Below are 18,380 nucleotides of genomic sequence, written 5' to 3'. Positions count from 1 at the left end.
TAAAATTTCAGTATATAAACGTGTTCTTCATCCGATGTGACAAATGACAGTTCTTTTACCACATACTTTGGGGTCTTCCATCAGTTTCCAGGAAGGAAAACCAATGCATGAGAGTTATAAGTAACTCTGAAAAGTGCAAATGTCAGTCATTTTTTGTGCTTAAGCTGCTACAAAATTGCAAAATTACACCTTCTATGAAAGTGGTACATGCACCAAAACTTCACTTTCTGTGCCCTTCTGATAGGTCATGTTTCCCTTTTGTCTCTTTTCTGTATTGTGAGATGAAGGAAGGTCTCACATTCACCAGGGGCTTAGATTTGAATTTTTTGATCTGATAAAGTGTAAACGGGTGGTGTGGAAAGAGACAGGTTGCAACTTGGGATGATTTGGGAATTACTATCAGAATGTTTTACTTTCTTTGACCATAGGCCATAGACGCTAGCATTTAGAGAAAAAGAAATTGAGTTCATGGCTCACTACAGAAGGGAAGCAAAGGTAAGTAAATTAAATAAATGCTTAATAAAAAACATACCTGTAGAAGAGCACCACATTAATTAGGGTGAGCCTTTGTGAATTTAAAATGAGTAATTTTCCTACTTCCAAGTATAGCATGAACAACAGCGAAACTGACTCAGTTCACTATCAGTTCTAGGTTTGGATTTTGAATTCCTGTCAAGGTAGCGCTGATAAATTAACTGAGGCTACCCTTCATATCAACTCCATAAATGATTACATCATTAGGAAAAAAAAAAGTTCTGTGGTCACCTTAGGACCCGAATGCAACGCATTTTATGCATGAAGTGGAGCTCTCAACTGTCAGGTAATCCTGAGTCACAGATCACCCACCATTCTATGAAACCTCTTCCCCATTTGGTCATCATCATCAAGGTTTTAACGGAGCCAAAAAGAACAACTTCCCAATTCTAGACAATGGGTCTTGATAATGGAAGTGATGCCCTGGAGAAAATAAAAGGAAAAGACTTCTGCTCCCCAGGCTACCTTCTCCCCAGTCCCCTCTTCCCGCCCCAGTTCTCCTTCTAGATCTCCAAAACCCAACGTGTTAACCCCACCTCCACCCTCTCCGCAGGCCCTCTAGGGGGCAGCTCCTTTTCTGTAAGGGTTGTTAGAGCCATTTTAGCATCGAGTCAGGAAGGAACTAGGAGAAGGACCTCTGAAAGCAGGGGAGCTGTGAGGGGCGGAAGGACTTGGGGGCCTGCTTGCATACGCCTCCCACAGGGTCCAGACCTTCCACGCCCGGGTCCCTGAAGCCCAAAGCACACGCACAAAGGCCAAGTGTCCCGGCTTCGCTGGGCCGAGGGGTGAGGGGCGTGGGGAGAAGCAGGGCGGCCTCTCGTCGCTCCCGCCGCGGGCCCCCGTCCAGGGCCGGGCAGAGGTGGGGTGGGCGAGGAGGGGGAGCTCACGTCACGTGCGCGCGCGCTAGGACCGCAATAAATGCCCGGGAGCTCGAGGAAGCGGCGGAAGCGCTCGGCGCCTGGCTCTGCGCGGGGCGGCTGCACCGAGCGGGGGAGCGAGGTCTTCTCCAGCCTTCGCCGCCCAGCCCGGCCCGGGTCCCCGCCCCTCGCGCCGACTGATAAGGCTCCGAGAAGCTCGGGCGCCCACCCTGGAGAGCTAACCGGGCAGCCGCTGTTCCGCCCCAGCCTCGGGCTCTTAACTTTGGAGCACTTTTTGCCTGCTCCTCCTTCCAGGTCCAGGGAGGAGCCGCGGAGGCCAGGGCCCACGTCCCCCTGCAGGCAGCGCCCCCGTCGCCCGAGGACGCGCCGTGCCCGGGTCCTGCCCGAACCGGGCTGTCTATGTGCAGTCGTGCGTGCGGGCTGCGGGAAGCCGGCCGTCTTGTTCGGCTCAGCTCTCGTAGGGAACTTCACGCTGGAGAGGTAAGGGCATTTCTAAAACCGCACCGCCTTCTCCAATCTACTTTTGGCTTCTTAAACTCTACTTAAAAAAAATAAAAAATCAACGTGCAGAGAATGGTCGGTCACTGAGGGTGGGTGGGCTGCTCGGAAAGCCACGGTGGAGATTTGTGGGAGCTCCTTCTGAGTTTGTGAGTTTCACCTCCTCCCGTCGCGCCCTTTGGTTTAGGTTAAGTGAACAGTGCGCGCCTGCGGCGGGTGGGAGGAGAGGCTGTGAAGCTGCCCGCGTACTGCTGGCTTTATCGGGTGCGGACCACAGGTTAGGCACACACTTTCTAGGAAATAAAGATTTTCTTCTTGACCTGTGGCTGTATAAGAAGAGACTTCCCCCAGCGACCGTAACTATTCACTCGCATTAATTCAGGGGTCCCTCTAGAAGTACCCATGGATATATGTGTGAATAACAGTTTGTACCTCTTTACAACATTCACCCTCAATTTCATAATTTCGTTGACATTCTGAACCAGAGATGGGACACTTGAGATAATACCTTAAAACAGAGAGAGAAACGTGAAGCTCTGGATTGATTGATAAAACATTCTAGGGACATCATACCCTTTGCAGGCTGTATGTAATATCTAGCCATTTAAAGCTTTGTAATTCAGAAATTATTTTCAAGCTTTGGCTCCTCTCGGTTACTTTTGCCATTTATTTTTGGCGTCATGCACATTATCTTGGAAAATGTTGCTGTCTATTTTGTGGAAACAATTGTGAAAAGTCCTCTGGAGGAAAAATGGATGGGAGAAAATTTATTTCAAAAAGTGCATGTCCATTTGCTGGCATTGTATAAACAAATCAAACTGGCTCCATCCCTTTGTAACTGTTGGATTAGTTTTGTTATTAGAAAATTAATATCTGCTGGGATTTTCACCCTAATTACACTGCATGTCCTTATAGCCAGACGGAGTGGAAGAACCTTTCTTGGAGCTTTTCCCGGGGACATCCTGAGATCATTCATTATGAAGTGTACTGCGCGGGAGTGGCTCAGAGTAACCACAGTGCTATTCATGGCCAGAGCAATTCCAGCCATGGTGGTTCCTAATGCCACTTTATTGGACAAACTTTTGGAAAAGTACATGGATGAGGATGGTGAGTGGTGGATGGCAAAGCAAAGAGGGAAAAGGGCCATCACGGACAATGACATGCAGAGTATCCTGGACCTTCATAATAAGTTACGAAGTCAGGTGTATCCAGCAGCCTCTAATATGGAGTATATGGTAAGAAAAATTTTCAAATGGTATGTACATAGAAATGTTTAATAATGCTTTTAGCTTCCATGGTTAAATTCCATCATGCTAGTATTTAACCTTTTACTATTCGTCCTCTATAAAATTTCAAAAAAAAAAAAAGATTTTCTTCAAGAGTCTCTTCTTCCGCATACTCTTTTATTAGTGCTCCTTTCATTCTAAGAGCTCTTTGAATTTCAGAGTAGAAGTAAATACCTTTAGGTCTAATGTTCCTACTAAGTACTTTAAATTCTACTCTTAGGAGAAAGATTCCTATCCTGAAAGTGCTGATGGTTGGTGTATTTGCTTTTAAGTGACTTAGAATAATTGTTTCCTAATTCCTAACCGATGGAATCTTCTTATGAATGGTGGATCTGAAAAAAATCAAGGATCAGTAATTTGAAGATGCTTTCCAGATGGCTGATATACATATATGGATAGATAGGTAGATAGATATAGATATATGTCATTTCTTTTTTTTTCTAGAAAAGAGTATTTTTATTAACTGTCTAATGCCCCCATATTACCTTTTTTCCCTACATTTTTTTGAATTTTATTTTATTATTTTTTTATACAGCAGGTTGTTATTAATTATCCATTTTATACATATTAGTGTATATATATCAATCCCAATCTCCCAGTTCATCACACCACCACCACACCACCCCCTAATTTACCCCCTTTGGTGTCCATACGTTTGTTCTCTCCATCTGTATCTCTATTTCTGCCTTGCAAACTATATCATTTCTAATGGTCCATTGTTTCTTAGAAGTATGTAAATGACATATTGTAAAGTGTACATTTCTGTGGTTGCTTTTTGTTAAGGAATACTTTGGCAATGGCTTTTTTTTCTTCTTCTGGATTTGTTTGTGAACTTTGACGTGTGAAAATAAGCCTGGGTGAAGGATTAAATAAAAATATGTGACTTATCCATAATAACCTTATATTCACTCAGAGTAAATTAGCAAGTTGGGGAAACAAAATTACTTTTTAAAGACTATTAGTTATTACTCTTGTAAGACTATAACTCATTAATATTAGCATACTTCATACCCTAAATATGCAGAAAAAAATTCAAAAATCTATACTACTTGCATGAATTAGGAATGCACTAGCAAAGGCTGATAATAATCATTGGTGACCGGAAACTTAAGGAACAGTGGTGCTAACATTTCTCCTTTGGACACATTGCAGGGTACAGTTAATTTGAACACATTCTGGTTTTTACTTTTATTTTTGCACTTACATTAGTTTTGATAGGTATTCTCTATTTAGGTAACTTTCATGAAACATGGAAATTCTAAGGTAACATTACCCATTACAGAATATTTCATTATATTATTTTAACTTTTTCTAGCAAAATATTTTACCCTAAAGAAAGTAGGTAGCACTCAAGAGAACTCATCAGAGATTAAGAATCAGGGCCCAAACATCAGGCCATCAGGGTTTAAATTCTGGCACTGATACTAGCTAGGTGACTGTAGGCAACTTATAAATTTCCCTCTACTTCAGTTTCTTCATGTCTAGCACATGCACTCACCTCAGAGGGTTGTTGTGAGGATTATGTGAGGAATGAGATGACCTGTGTAAAGTTTAGCTCATTATCAGGCGTATTGCAATTACAAGGTCCCAGTACATGTTACTAAGACATATAACCAATTTTATGTCTCCTTATACTGTTTAAATAGAATATCTGACGAACTTGTTCGCTCTTTTCAAAATTCTGTGCACGATATGACATCTCTAATGTCTCACATTTCTGATTTTTGTGTATTTTAAAGTGTTTGTTCAAAGTACAAAATTCTATGACTTCTTCATCTGTGAGCTTTCAAACAGAGAGAGCCAGTTATGGAGCTTTTCCAAGTAGGCCACTGTATGCTTATTCCATGTGGATAGGTATTCAGTTGCTTTTTATTTAAAATAAGGAAGAACTTGAGAGTTTAAACCCGCAAAAAGAAATCTGAGAATATTTGTGTGTGTTTTAAGTAATATGGGAATAATGAAAGAACATTCTGTGATTTGTTTTCATGTCTGACTTCCAAAGAAAATAACTGCCTATTGTATGATGTCTGGTCTAAGATGTTTATATGAGTTTCTTTTTAGTTTCACTGGTTTCATTCTGTCCTTGAAATGTAGATTCAGAAACCAGCCAGGGTTTATGTTGTGTTGCCCTTAGATACTGTTAGTACTGGAACTATGTCCTGGCCAATAACTGGGCTGCAGAGGAGTTTATTTCCCAGTGGTAGTACTGGAACACATTTTCTAGAAAACATATTTATGGGAAATGAACAATACTGTTTTATTTGAAATACTGTTGGTTTATATCTTACATATTAATAATGGAAGTACAGATGTAGATCAACCCGTGAAAACAAAATTTGTTCAAATAGTTGTTTAAAGTGTATTTATTTTGATAAAACAAAATTAAAAACTAACTAAAGAGCCACTTCCTATAAAATCTGCAATGCCCTATGATAAGTGCCACCACTTTTGGCCACTTACACTCTATGTGTCATATTATGTTAAAAATTTGCATAGCCAGTTACCTTATTTACATTTGGTGCTTATTTTAGTGTACTCTTTGTGCTTGAACTCCGGCAGCCAAGTCACATCCACGTTTATTAACATCACAATGCTACCCGTACTCTAATGCTCATTTAATAGGGTTAAAAATGGCTTCTGCAAGGTCACCTCTTCCCTTGAAGAGCTTATAGGCTGATTGAGAAGAAAGAATAGACGTATTTGAAAATTTTCAAGTGAGCAAGGACACAGAGTTCTTTGTTCACATGTATGAATAATGCCAGGGGAGCACAGAATAATGGAGAATAATTTAGGAATATTCCTAAGCGAGAGAGTTAATCAGTGGGGAAGATGAGGTTTATGTTGTTCCTGGAAGGTGATCAGGACCACAAATTGTGGCCAAGAGTGGAGGCCATTTCTCAGTTAGAAGAAGAGGAACCAACACACATGGAGTAAGTGGCAGGCTGGTTGTAGGAAACTAGAAGCAGAATAGGTTGATGGAAGCAAAGCCCTGTGGCAGAATCAGGAAGGGGAGAAACGAGTTGTTAATGATAGAAACCAGTGAACTTAAGGAGAGAGATTACCAGCATTTAACTTAGGATACATTGAAAACTGGGGCTTTTAGGTCATCAAATGAAGCTGTTACTGAAGAGGCAATGGATTTTTGAGGGAAAAACACTGGCGCTGGACCTAGGTTCTCGTGTTGTCTCTGCTGCTTACTGGTATGCGAAGTCTGACGGTCAGCAATCATTTTGGGCATTGCTTTTCTCATCGGTAAAATCGATGTAGGAATATAAAACCCACAGGCTGCAATGAGGTAAGAGATTTGACCCTGTTGAGCACACTCTTAGTTTTCTTCAAGCCTTTGCTTTCCATGGGTTTTGACCCCATCACTTGGTTCTTTTATTTTTCTGGTTATTTCTTCAGCATATTCTTGTTTGCTGTTCATCTCTTAAAACTTTACTTTTGGCCCCAACGGTTTTACTTTCGGCCTTCTCCCTTCCTACAGGACTTTATCTACTCCTTTGACTTTAAATACCATCCGTATATTGATGGCTCTGTAGTTGACACTCCATCCAACTGTCCTCTTTGAGCATTGTTTTCCTATTTCCTACTGCCCACTGGGTCCTCTCCATGTAATTTGACTCCCCAGTTACTTCAAGTTTAAGATTTCTAAAAAGCAAATGAGCTGCTTTTGTTCCATCCTTGCCCACGGTCCTACTTTTCTCCCTGGATGTCATGGACATCGGCTTAGTCCTCTCTAAACAGAAGACAAACAAACAAAAAGAAAACTGGGCACATCCTCAGCTGCTGCCTTGCTCTCATTCCCCCTACCCACTTCCACGTAAAATTCACGCACAAACATAAATACACAGTTACTTGCCAGATTCTCTAGATTCTGTCTCAGAAATGTCTTTTGAATCCACGTCTTCTGTTTCATCCTAACGGATGCTCGCGGTCTCACCCTCCTCCACCATCCCCGTGATGGGTACCGCAGCTTCCCCTGCAATGGACTGTACCGTCTAGTCCTACTTTATTTCTACTTTAGTCCGCCTTCCTCTCTGTTATTCAGTCTGTCTTTTCCCTCAGACAAATCTCTGGTGGTCACTCAGCTGCCCAAAGCTTCTGTGAACTTCTGGCTGCTCGCAAGCTGAAGCCCACCTTGAATAACTTACAAAAGGTCTAGCCCAGTATGCCCCATAGCCTCAACTCCTTTGCGTATCTTTGAATCTGTGTTCACACTTAAAATATACACTGTTCTTAGAGATGGTGGTGTTCCTCATGCCTCTGTGCCTCTTTGCTAGTTCAGTTTCCTCTGTGCCCGGAATGCCTGTGCATCCTGTCTCCTCCTGACAAATTCAAGAGTGCGCTCAGACTCTGTCTTTCTGTAAAGCTTCCTCTGATGCGCTCATTCCCCTGCCCCACTCCTTCTGTGCTCCTAAAGGATTTTATTCAAGCCTATTTATAGTATTGAAATTTTGTTGCAATTCGATATATACGTGTCTATTTCCCTTTCCAAGACTGAATTCCTAGAAGGGTAAGGATGTACCCTGCTTATATTTATAACCCTGTGCCTGATGCAAAGACGTACTCAGTAAATATTTGTTGACTGAACATTGCTGAGTGATAGTAAATATGTGTTGAATAAAGGGAGGGATGGAAGAATAGGTAAGATTATATATGAGATAAATATGAAAGACAGGTGAGAAAGGGGAATTAAAATAATAAAAGTTCTGGAAGGTAGGATATCACCAACACCAGAGATAGTGACATGGAAACTGGAAATACCAGAGATGAAGGAATAAATAATCCAGGATTTTTTTTTTAAATATTCATGCTATACTAAAAATCGTCCTGTAATATAGAGCTGCTGAGATAATACTCAAATGCTCTGGAATTTAAATAATAAATTAATTTAAATTAATTTAAATAATCATTTAATTACATAATTAAATTAATGAGTATTTACCCCTTCTAACAAATTTTTAATAGAGCCTCTAAAACTTATTGATTGGCTAAAATCCAAAATGGCTCACTGTGATAGAAAGCGTACCTAAGTCTAGAATGTATTTTAGCAACATAAGGACACGTTACCTAAAAATGACATGTGTCATTATATCATGCTAATTATATAAGCCATTTTCCACTATTATAACTATTTCCATGTCTTTTAGAGAACTGTTTTTTAATTTTAATTTTATTTATTTTTTATACAGCAGGTTCTTATTAGTTGTCTATTTTATACATATTAGTGTATATATGTCAATCTCAATCTCCCAGTTCGTCCCACCACCACCATCCCCCCGTTAACAGATACTCTGCTCTGTGCCTGCTTGCTCTCACTTCACATATGATGAGACTAGGGGCAGAAACTCTGCACAGCATTTTTCCAAATGTAGAACAAAATATATCTGGATATTTATCCTTTTGCTGGGCAACCAGAGGCTCCAAGCCAAATAGCCAGTGGTACTTGCAGTCCATGGTACATATTGATGCAAACAATGGCTTAGTTCCAGTTGTCACATATATTCTTTATATGGTCATGCTTAACACTGGAAATCCAGATATTTTTCTTCTGTGCTTCAGTGCAGCAGATAATTCCAGAAACTGGACAGGGGATAACCTAGTTTGCTGAACAGGGTGATGCTAGTCTGAGTTCTGCCCTATTTCTGACTTTCTGTAGCATGAATCCAAGCCTGAAAAAGTGATTTTTAGCTTGTGAGTTGCTCTCACAAAACAACTCTCATAACTTCACATTTTCTGACATTATTTGCCACCAATGACATATATCCAGAATAAATGCAGAGAATGAAATGATGGCATCATAACTTATTTACCAAAGCTCAGCGTCTACACATTTCTCATCTTGCTAAAAGTGGCAGGAATTCACTATCAGGAAGGTTTTATTGCAACTCTTGATTCCTAAAACAATGATTCTTCTCTCTGTATACTGGCACTTGTCTGGTAGCTTTCAAAAGTTAAATATTTGCATCTCTTAATGACGTACAGTATAATCCATATGCACTTAGAGGTACATGAAATATCTTTCTTGCTTCAAAGAATGTTGTTATTATTTAAAGTTTATTCTATATTTAAAATAACATTTAATTTTCTTAAAGTGTTTTTATTTTACTTCACTAATGTTGTTTACTTCACTAATGTTGTTTAGATACAATAAAGCTATGTTTTGTTTATTCCTCTACTGAATTGAAAAGTTTTCAAAACCTTAATTTGATACATAGTTGTTTGTTTTTTTGTTTGTTTGTTTTTTTAAAGACATTGAGACTTTAATGTAGTTTCCTTTTTGGAAGTTCCACTGTAGATGGCAGTACCTATAGGAAGAGAGTGACATTGTAGCTCAGTTCTACTGAATTTAGTAGTGACATTGTAGCTCAGTTCTACTACCCTGGAGTTCTGGGAGATTAAGATTCCTCATTAAATGTAAGCAGGAAACCTGGGATCTTAGAAAGGCAAGAGACGACAAGCAGTTTCATTAGGAGAGTGGAACACCCGGAGCCAGAAAAGTGTCACAAAATTTTAAAATTGTTATTGTTGCTTATTCCTTCATTCAGCAGGTATTAGGAATTTATCAAATGCCAGGCACTGTCTAGGACCCAGCAGTAAACATAACAAACATTCTTCCTTTCCTGGAATAGGTGTAAAGATCCTCATATCCCAACTCAGCCAGGGGGCCCTTGTGGCTGACACAGAGTGAGTGTGGAAGTAATGCAGAAAATGAGGTCAGAGCTTTATCTGAGGAGAACAGATACACATCACTGTAGTCATTTTAAAGACTCACTCTGAGTCTGAGTGACAAGCCCTTTGAGCCATTTGAACAGAGGAATATCACGGTCTTACTTATACTTACTCAGAATCGATTTGGTTTGTTGAGAACAGACTTTAAAGTGGTGGGAGGTGGGGCAATGGTGTGAGCAGGCATTCGAGGCTATTGCAACAATCATTCCAGCAACTGATGGTGGCTAGGAGTGGGATGGTAGCCTTGAAGGTGAAGAGAAGTGGCATGGTGTGAATCCACACTGAAACTCCTTTGTAGTCATGACATCAATATTGATAAATTCAAGGAAGCCTTGTTGCAAGACCAGTGCAATTGACTTGGCCAGCCAGGCAGCCAATAGGCTGGGAGTTACTGCATCTGGTGCAAGATCTAAACCCACCCAAGCCCTGGCTGCGGTTTTTGAAAACTGGTGGCAGTTTCCATTCTGGTTTAAATATCGATGGGGAACTTTCAGCTTGTACTGACAGAGATTACAGAGGTTACAGAGATTCTAGAAATCAGCAGGTTACTGATACCCATTTTGTCAACCCAATTCCAAGAGATGAGAGGAGGTGGAAGCAAACTCTGCCTCCTTGCTTCCCAGGATAAAGGTGCTTGCTGTTTCTCCACGTGGTCTGCCCTCACCTCCAGTCTATTCTCCCACCCCCCCTAAAAACAAGAGAAGGTGAGAACTTTAGCAGAACAGGTCAGTGGCCCAGTTCCTGTTCATTAAGTACCAGTTGCACCATCATGGGGTGTGTTGTTGGGATTTTATTCCATCTTGGAGGTAACACAGACAGATTTTGGATGTGGGGTGTGGCTGTACAGATATTGCCTGAGGAACTGGAAGTATTGGAGTTACCATTTTTTAAGACAGGAAAGGATGTGGATAGACCAGCTTTTGGTAGAGAAAGCTGGAGCTCAATTTTGGATAGATTAAATTTAAGATTTCCCTTAAATATCCAAGTGAATTTGCCATGTTTGCAATTAGATATATATAGTCTAATCTGGACCATACAGTTAGGATTCATCAGAATTTAGATGGTATTTAAAGGCAGTAGAAGAGATGAGATCATCAAGGGAATGAGGACAGAAAGAAGAAATGTTCAAGAAGTGAGCCCTCGACATACTTTACAGTGTAGACGTAGGGAAGGAGAGGAGCTGCAGCAAAGGGAATGGAGGACCAGGAAGAAAACCAGGGAAGCAACATGTCCTGAAAGCCAAGCGAAGGAAGGCAGAAAGGATTATCAACTCTGTTAAATGTTGCTTACAAAGATCAAGTAAAATGAGGACCCTTGAATTTTGAGATATGGAGGCCACACTGGAGGTCTGATAAAACAGTTTGGGTGGCATCATAGTGAGCCTAGGATGGTTCAAGGAAGAATGAACCACCTCCTCTGGGCCAGGTGGGCTCTGCAGCCTTAACTCTCTTCTAACCAAAAGTTTTAACTTAGTTTTAGAAGAGGTAGTTTAGTTAGGGAACATATCCCAAACTTCTAATTATGGTCAGTAGGAAAATGCAATTTCTTAGCTTAATTGTTTCTGTAGTTACCTTTACTGAATGCCTTCATTAAAAGCAAACGTGGTCATTTATAATCATTTATAATCACAATTAAGAGTGACGTTTAGTTCAAGAACATTCTTTGCTCTCGTTCAGCTTTGTTCTTTCACACACTTCTTTTAGGAATTTATACAACCATGTAACTGTACATGATTTAAAATTTAAATTCTCGTATTTTTGATGATTTTGACTAATTGAATTAAAGTTTATGAAACTAGCATAAATCTATGCTCGTTTTATATGTTATTATGTCATATATATATATAATATATATATAACATAAAACATTTAGTTCATTGGAAGAAAATGTGAAAATTTAAGTGGTAATGACTTGTCTGGTGAAGGTATTACGGTAAGTATGCTTAATAACCCTTTCCTTATTTTTCTAAGTATTTGTTGTCTTCATAATTTCAAGAAGTTACAGAAAGGCATTTATAATTGATTAAAACAATTTGTTATTCTCATTGATAAATTTGTGATTAGAAAAACATTTAATTCAACAACTACTGATTGAGCATTTTTGTGCCAGGCACTGTTTTTTGGTGCTGAAGCATACATTAGTGTGTAAAAAGTTCAACAAGCTAATGAAAATAAGCAAAGTGAGATGATAGAGAATGATAAAGGTGGAGCTAACATGTTAAACAGTTGTGGAAGACCTCTCTGAGTTAGTGGCTTTTGAGCTGAGAGCTGAATGACGAGAAGGAGTCAGCTAAACAAAGCTCCAGAGATCTAAGCAGAAGGAATACTGGGCAAAAGGTCTTTAAGTCAGGAATGAGGTAGGAGTCTTCAGGGACCACAAAGAAGGCTAGGGTGGCTGAATTTTATTTAGAAATGAGGAAAGTGTTAGAAAATGAAGTAGACATATAAGCAGGGGCGAGAATTCCTTTTGGGTCATTGGTGAAGAGAAATTTGGATTTTATTTTGAGTGAAACGGAAGGTCATTGGAAAATTCTTGGCAAGGGATAGACCCGGTCATATTTCCTGTTTCATAAAATTACTCTATGTTATGGAGAGTGAGCTGCAGGAGGGTCACAGCTGAAAGCAGAGAGATAGTTAGGAAGCCACTGGTATCTTCTGAGTGAGAGATGATAGTGACTGAGACCAGGGTGACAGTGGTAAAGATGGAGAGAAGTGGGTAGTTTCAGGGTATGTTTAGATGGTATTGCTGATAGTTTTCTGATAGCTTTAATGTGAAGGGTGAAGGATAAGGATCTTAGATTTTTACTCAAGCACGTTGGTGGATAGTTGAAGCATTCATTGAGACAGGAGGAGAAACAGGAGAAGGTGGCCATGAAATCAGGCGTTTCTTTTTGGCCAAGCTTATCTTGCGATGCCATGTCATCCTCAGTTGAGTTTAATGGTCAGTGGAGAGGTGGGACTTGAGATAAAAATGTGGAAATCATGTAGATGCTATTAGGGACCATCTTAACTGACTGAACAAAACCATCTGAGAAGATTTTTATGGACGGAGGTTGAATGCCTTGAATTGAGCCCTGGCCCAGCAACATATGGAGGTTGAGCAGAAAGGAGAAGCTAGCAAAGGAAGCTGAGAACAAGTGGTCAGTGAGGTTGGGGGAAAAGACAGGCTACCCTGGTGTCCCAGAAGCCAGGAGAAGAGAGTTCAACAGCTTCCATACTGCTGAGGAGTGAAGTAAGAGGAAGAAAAGTCAACAATGGTTTTGTGGACACGGAGGCTGCCGGTGACTTTGATAAGAGTCATTTCAGGGGTGGAGTATGACCCGAAGTCTCACTGAAGTGGGAGGAAGAGAACGAAAGGTGGGGAAGTTGAGAAGGAACTAAGTAACTCCTCAAGATACCGTTGCTGTGAAGATCTGAGAAATGGAACTAGCTAGCGCTACACGGGTATATGGCAGTGCTCTTGGTTTTGTTCTTTAAAGAGCATGCTTGTAAGTTGATGGAAATGCACAAGTTGAGAAAGCACTTGACATGGAAGGGAGAAAATATAACTCCAAAGTCAGTTCATTTATTTTGACAGGAAAGGCTGAGGTTGTAGGTGCACAAGCAGGTCGTTTGGTGTATTTCATGGAAAAAGAATTTTCATGTGGGCGCTTCTGTCTTTCCCAGTGAAGTATGTAGCAAGATCGTCAGCTGAGATTGAGAAGGCAGGAATGGAGGGGTGTGAGGATAGGATATTATGAAATGGTAATTTTGGAGTTACTATCTAAAGATCTCTGTGGAGTCAAACGTATGAGATGTTTGGAAGCACTTTAAGTTCATTTGGTTCACCATGCTTTAGGTTACAAAATCTAATAGATAGGGAAGAGGTTTACTAGGGTATGTGTTACTAGAGTATGTAGTAGTAAAGTATTTCCAGAAAGCAGGAAGATTTAAAGTAATGATTTCTCTGGTTTGCCGTAGGTCACCCCACTCTTTCCAGCCACGTCATGTGGTGTCACTTGCTTGACCTCTGAAGACATTTGACTAGGCAGCTCCTGGAGATGTGAAAGACATTAAAGGCATGTTAGCCCGGGTGGGGGGAGGGCGGTGGATTTTTTAAGTATTCAGATAGTACATTATACAGATCAAGTACAGATACAGATATAGACCAAATAATGTGTTTGAGGTTCAAATTGCAGAGTGAGGTTTAATACACGTAGTTGGATGGGAACTCTAAAAATTAAATTATGGGAATGACCCAAATATGTGACTTGGATTAGTGGGTTATTAAACTCACCAAATGTAAGAACCTGGAACTATGATCCAGTGAAGCTTACTGTTTTTTTTTTCTTTTAACTAGTTAACAGAATCAATGAGGTGCAATTAAGTCAACTGCTTAGATATAACTTATTGGGAAAAAGGCAACAGATTTTCTCTAGTAGAAACTCATTATCCTAAAGGCAATATATGAATATGGATACAATCTACTTAATAGTCTATATTGAATGCTTTATATTTTGTTTTTAATCAAAGAAAAATTTGAAGTCAAACGTCAGGAAATTGAGTAGCAAGTGTTTTTCATGGGAAAGCAGCTAGGTATGATTTGGGGAATAGAAAGAAGGGGTGCTTTAGTCTAGTGCCACTCAGACTTTACTGTGCATACGAATTCCCTGGAACCTTGTTAACATACAGATTTTGATTCAGTAGGTCTGGGTGGGCCCCAGTATTCTGCATTCCTAACCAGCTCCCAGGTGAAGAGGCAGCTGCTGTCTGGGATTGGAACTTTGAGTAGAAAGCTTTAGGCTCTCCGGAGAAAGCGAGGTCTAAATTAAGACAAGTTGACGCGAGGATCCAGATTCTTTCTTTTTCATCTCAACTCTCACACTCACCTTCTCCTTTTTATAGCAACTCTAGCTATTAGTGCAGGAAAATAGAAACTCCTTTTCACTCACTTTCATGAAGTGCTTAGAAACCACAAAGATAAAGAAGCTTGAACAGTAAGAGTCCCCAAGACTCAACGTTTAAATCAGCTTGGAGGAGGGGTAGAAAATGACCCCAAGACTCAATGTTTAAATCAGCTTGGAGGAGGGGTAGAAAATGACCCCAAGACTCGATGTTTAAATCAGCTTGGAGGAGGGGTAGAAAATGACCCCAAGACTCAATGTTTAAATCAGCTTGGAGGAGGGGTAGAAAATGACCCCAAGACTCGATGTTTAAATCAGCTTGGAGGAGGGGTAGAAAATGACCCCAAGACTCAATGTTTAAATCAGCTTGGAGGAGGGGTAGAAAATGAAATGTCAAATTTAGCTGATGGCACAGTTCTGCAGGATGGTGGAAAGTGAAGTGCAGTCAGTGACAGGAGAGACTCTAAAGGCCATATGAGTGAGAAGGAAGTAGAATTCCAAAGCGAGCAAGAAAGGAGGTGGCTGTGTGGGGCTGGGAATGGTCAGCTAGATCAGTTAATGAGCTCTTAGATAAGACCCAAGAACGAGCATGGGAGTTACTCTTTATAACTCTCCCCTTTGCGTTATTGTTGCAACTCAAACAGTACAAAGTAAGCAAACAGTTCAAAGTAACCATCTAAACAGGGGAATAAAATATAAAACTATATCTTATGTTTGCTGAAGACATGGCAAATCCAAATCTGAAATACTGAAAGATTGACTGATATGCTCAAAAGAAGCTACAGTGAGATCAGATGTTGTCCAGAGGCAGGAAACCAAAGAGATAAAAAAGGTGGGGGGGGGGAGGGAGACTTTTGAATGAAGATGGAATAAAAGCATCAGAACTCCTGTCTAGAAAGAAAGGGCTGAGAGAAGAGCTTTGTGAACTGAATTCCGTGAACGTAGTGAATACATCTAAACAAATAAAAAGCGGTGCTATTTCACAGGAACATCTGTACTGTTATTCCGTATACCTTGGATTTTTTTATGCTGTAGGGATCTTGCCAAGCCCTGTTGCTTTTGCAGATGTTAGAATGACTTATGTGCATCTCGTTTTCTCTCTAGTGAATTTCTGCTCTTCCTTCAAGACTCACCTCTAAAGACGAATCTGCTCTTGTCTAAACCCTCCTGTACGGAGTTAGGTGCACTTCACCCCAGTTCCCTGGCTTCCACAGCGTTTCCTACCTGCCTTTGCCTCTGTTATTTACATCCTTGTCTCTTTCTCTAGCCTTACTTTCCTTTGTGGGAAGGAACTGTGCTTTCGTAATTTTTGCATTTCCCCGGCTGAGAGGCTGACACATGCTGTAAGCTCAGTTTATGCTAGTTGAAAGGGAAAAAATGGAATGAATGAATGAAAAAATAAAAAGATGATTGGATTTTCAACAGTGATTCTAAAATGGGCAGAATGAAAGAGGATTTGATTTGTTTTGACAAGAAAATACTATTAGAAAGTTGCAAAAGCATTCATTTCAAAGTGTTTATGTTTTATTTTTAAGTACATTAGCTTTTTGGTTAGGGTAAAATCATTCTAATAAGTATGACAAGTGGCTAAATTAGCATTGGATTTTAGTGACTTTTCAGAGTTATATTGGGTTATGGACACCGCTGTCTCATGAAGTGGGGATGCCCAGACCCTTCAGCAAGTAGGGATAGAGTCTTCCAGGAGATACAATGATCAGAATGCTATGGCTTTTGCTGGAGAACTGTTTTCAAAATGTAAATCAGAGTGTGATAAGAAGTACAAATGAATATATTTTAAACTGTATATAAATCTAAAAGTATTTCAGAATAAAGCAGTAACCAGGAAAGTCTTCTTAGAAGAGGTACATTTTGAAATAGTGTTTGGAAGACGTTATAGTCAATGTGTGGTAGGGGCCGTGGTTGAGGGCATTGGATGATGAGAACCTTAACTGGTAAGATGTTGATATGAGAATATGTGTACAGTTGATTCAAAGAAGAGGGCATGGCAGTCATGATCTGTGAGAACAGCTGAAAAGATGAAAATAATCTTGCTCTATCAAGTGCGACTCATGGCAGACTTGAGCAACATAGCCCTATACATTTTCCTTCTCTGCATACCTATGAAGAAGCATTTTATTTGACATAATTTGGTATTAGTTTGACTTTTGTAAGTTATACGGTTATTACAAAGGATTTCCAAACTTTGATTTTATTAACACTTTTTAAACTATTCCTCTGTGTGTGTGTGTGTGTGTGTGTGTGTGTGTGTGTGTGTATGTGTGTGTGTGTACACTAAACTAAGCCTAAACTACACAGGTACTTACTTGGAGGCTTCAGTGGAAATATCATCCTGGAAATTTAATGGGAACAAAGGTCCTGACTTATAGAGTTGATTATCAATAGATTCAAAGCAAAGCCAGGCATAACTTACTCTAAACTTCGTTTTATAACTAACAGTGTGTTAAATTTGAATTCTAAGAAATTTACTTTTTCACTGGAAATTAGGTGACAGTGATTATCTTTTTTTAATCATTCAAAATTTGGGATTTAAATTTCTTCCTTAGTCTCGTGAATATTAACAATGTGCCATAAAAAGATTATGTGAATCACAGCAAATGAAGCAGATTCTTAGAGGAACAGAGGAATAAGAGAACATTTATTAAGATATATTAGGTATCAGGTAATATGTTAGGCAGCTTACTAATACACATTCTGTGAGATGTTTTTATTCTCAGATATTATTTCTCATTAGGAAAACAAATGCCACAATAACAAGGATTTAACAGGAAAAAATTAATGAAGGCTCTGTATGCAGAGTTGTGGGCAGGGCTTAGGCGAGCCACAAGGATGGGGGACACCCAGGCATGAATCGTGGTACCACAGCCTGGCGAGGACCAGAGCCTGATAGTAGGGCTGTATGAAAGGACACAGGCGCCATCACTGTGAGGCAGAGTACTCAGGGGATGAGTGGGGTTGAAGAGGGGGTAATACATACTTAAATTCACCTCTCACCCTCTTACTTCCTGTCCATGTCTTCTACTGGCCAAATTCAACTAGAACCCAGGAGCCAAGAGCGCCTGAAGTAACTCAGGTTGTAGAGTTGAGCGTCTTGGAACATAGAGTATGGCAGCAAGTGGCTGAGAGTGACTATGTGGGAAAAAATGAAGAATATTTAACACAATATTCTTTCTCAAATTTTCAAATAAAGACTTTGGTAAACCGTATTTTTTTTACATCATCTTCTTAGTCATTGTTTAGTTGTTGAAGACAAATGTATAGGCAAGTTCCTAAGGGACACCTAAACGTCTGATTGACCATGCTATGGTTACTAAACCAGCTTTGAGTTTCCTAGCAGCCAAGGAAAACAGGAGACCATATGGTTTACATAGCTCTCAGTGACTGTTTGGAAGCATAATAATTTATCGTTCTTGAAGCAGGAATTAGTGAAAACTTAACACAGAATTCCCAATATAGGAACAATGAGCAACTTACTATAGCAGTTTCATTAAAAGTATGTAAACATATGCATTTAAATGTTTCTTATATTAGCCTTTGGTTTAAGTTGAA

General features: G+C 39.9%; 1 protein-coding gene across 1 annotated transcript in view; it reads left to right on the top strand.

The window, feature by feature from the left end:
* Positions 1 to 1,464: 1,464 nt before the first annotated feature.
* Positions 1,465 to 18,380, top strand: part of CRISPLD1 (cysteine rich secretory protein LCCL domain containing 1) — a 44,206-nt gene continuing 27,290 nt past the window's right edge. The window contains exons 1-2 of the mRNA XM_067711194.1: positions 1,465 to 1,892; positions 2,826 to 3,145. Of these exons, the coding sequence (XP_067567295.1) occupies positions 2,888 to 3,145 (258 nt within the window). The 5' untranslated portion in view covers positions 1,465 to 1,892; positions 2,826 to 2,887. The remainder of the gene's footprint in view (positions 1,893 to 2,825; positions 3,146 to 18,380) is intronic.

This window comes from Pseudorca crassidens, chromosome 17 (genome assembly GCF_039906515.1).
Source record: "Pseudorca crassidens isolate mPseCra1 chromosome 17, mPseCra1.hap1, whole genome shotgun sequence".
Classification (NCBI taxonomy): domain Eukaryota; kingdom Metazoa; phylum Chordata; class Mammalia; order Artiodactyla; family Delphinidae; genus Pseudorca; species Pseudorca crassidens.
Note: the sequence above shows the minus strand (reverse complement) of the source record. Positions and strands in the feature narration are given on the sequence as shown.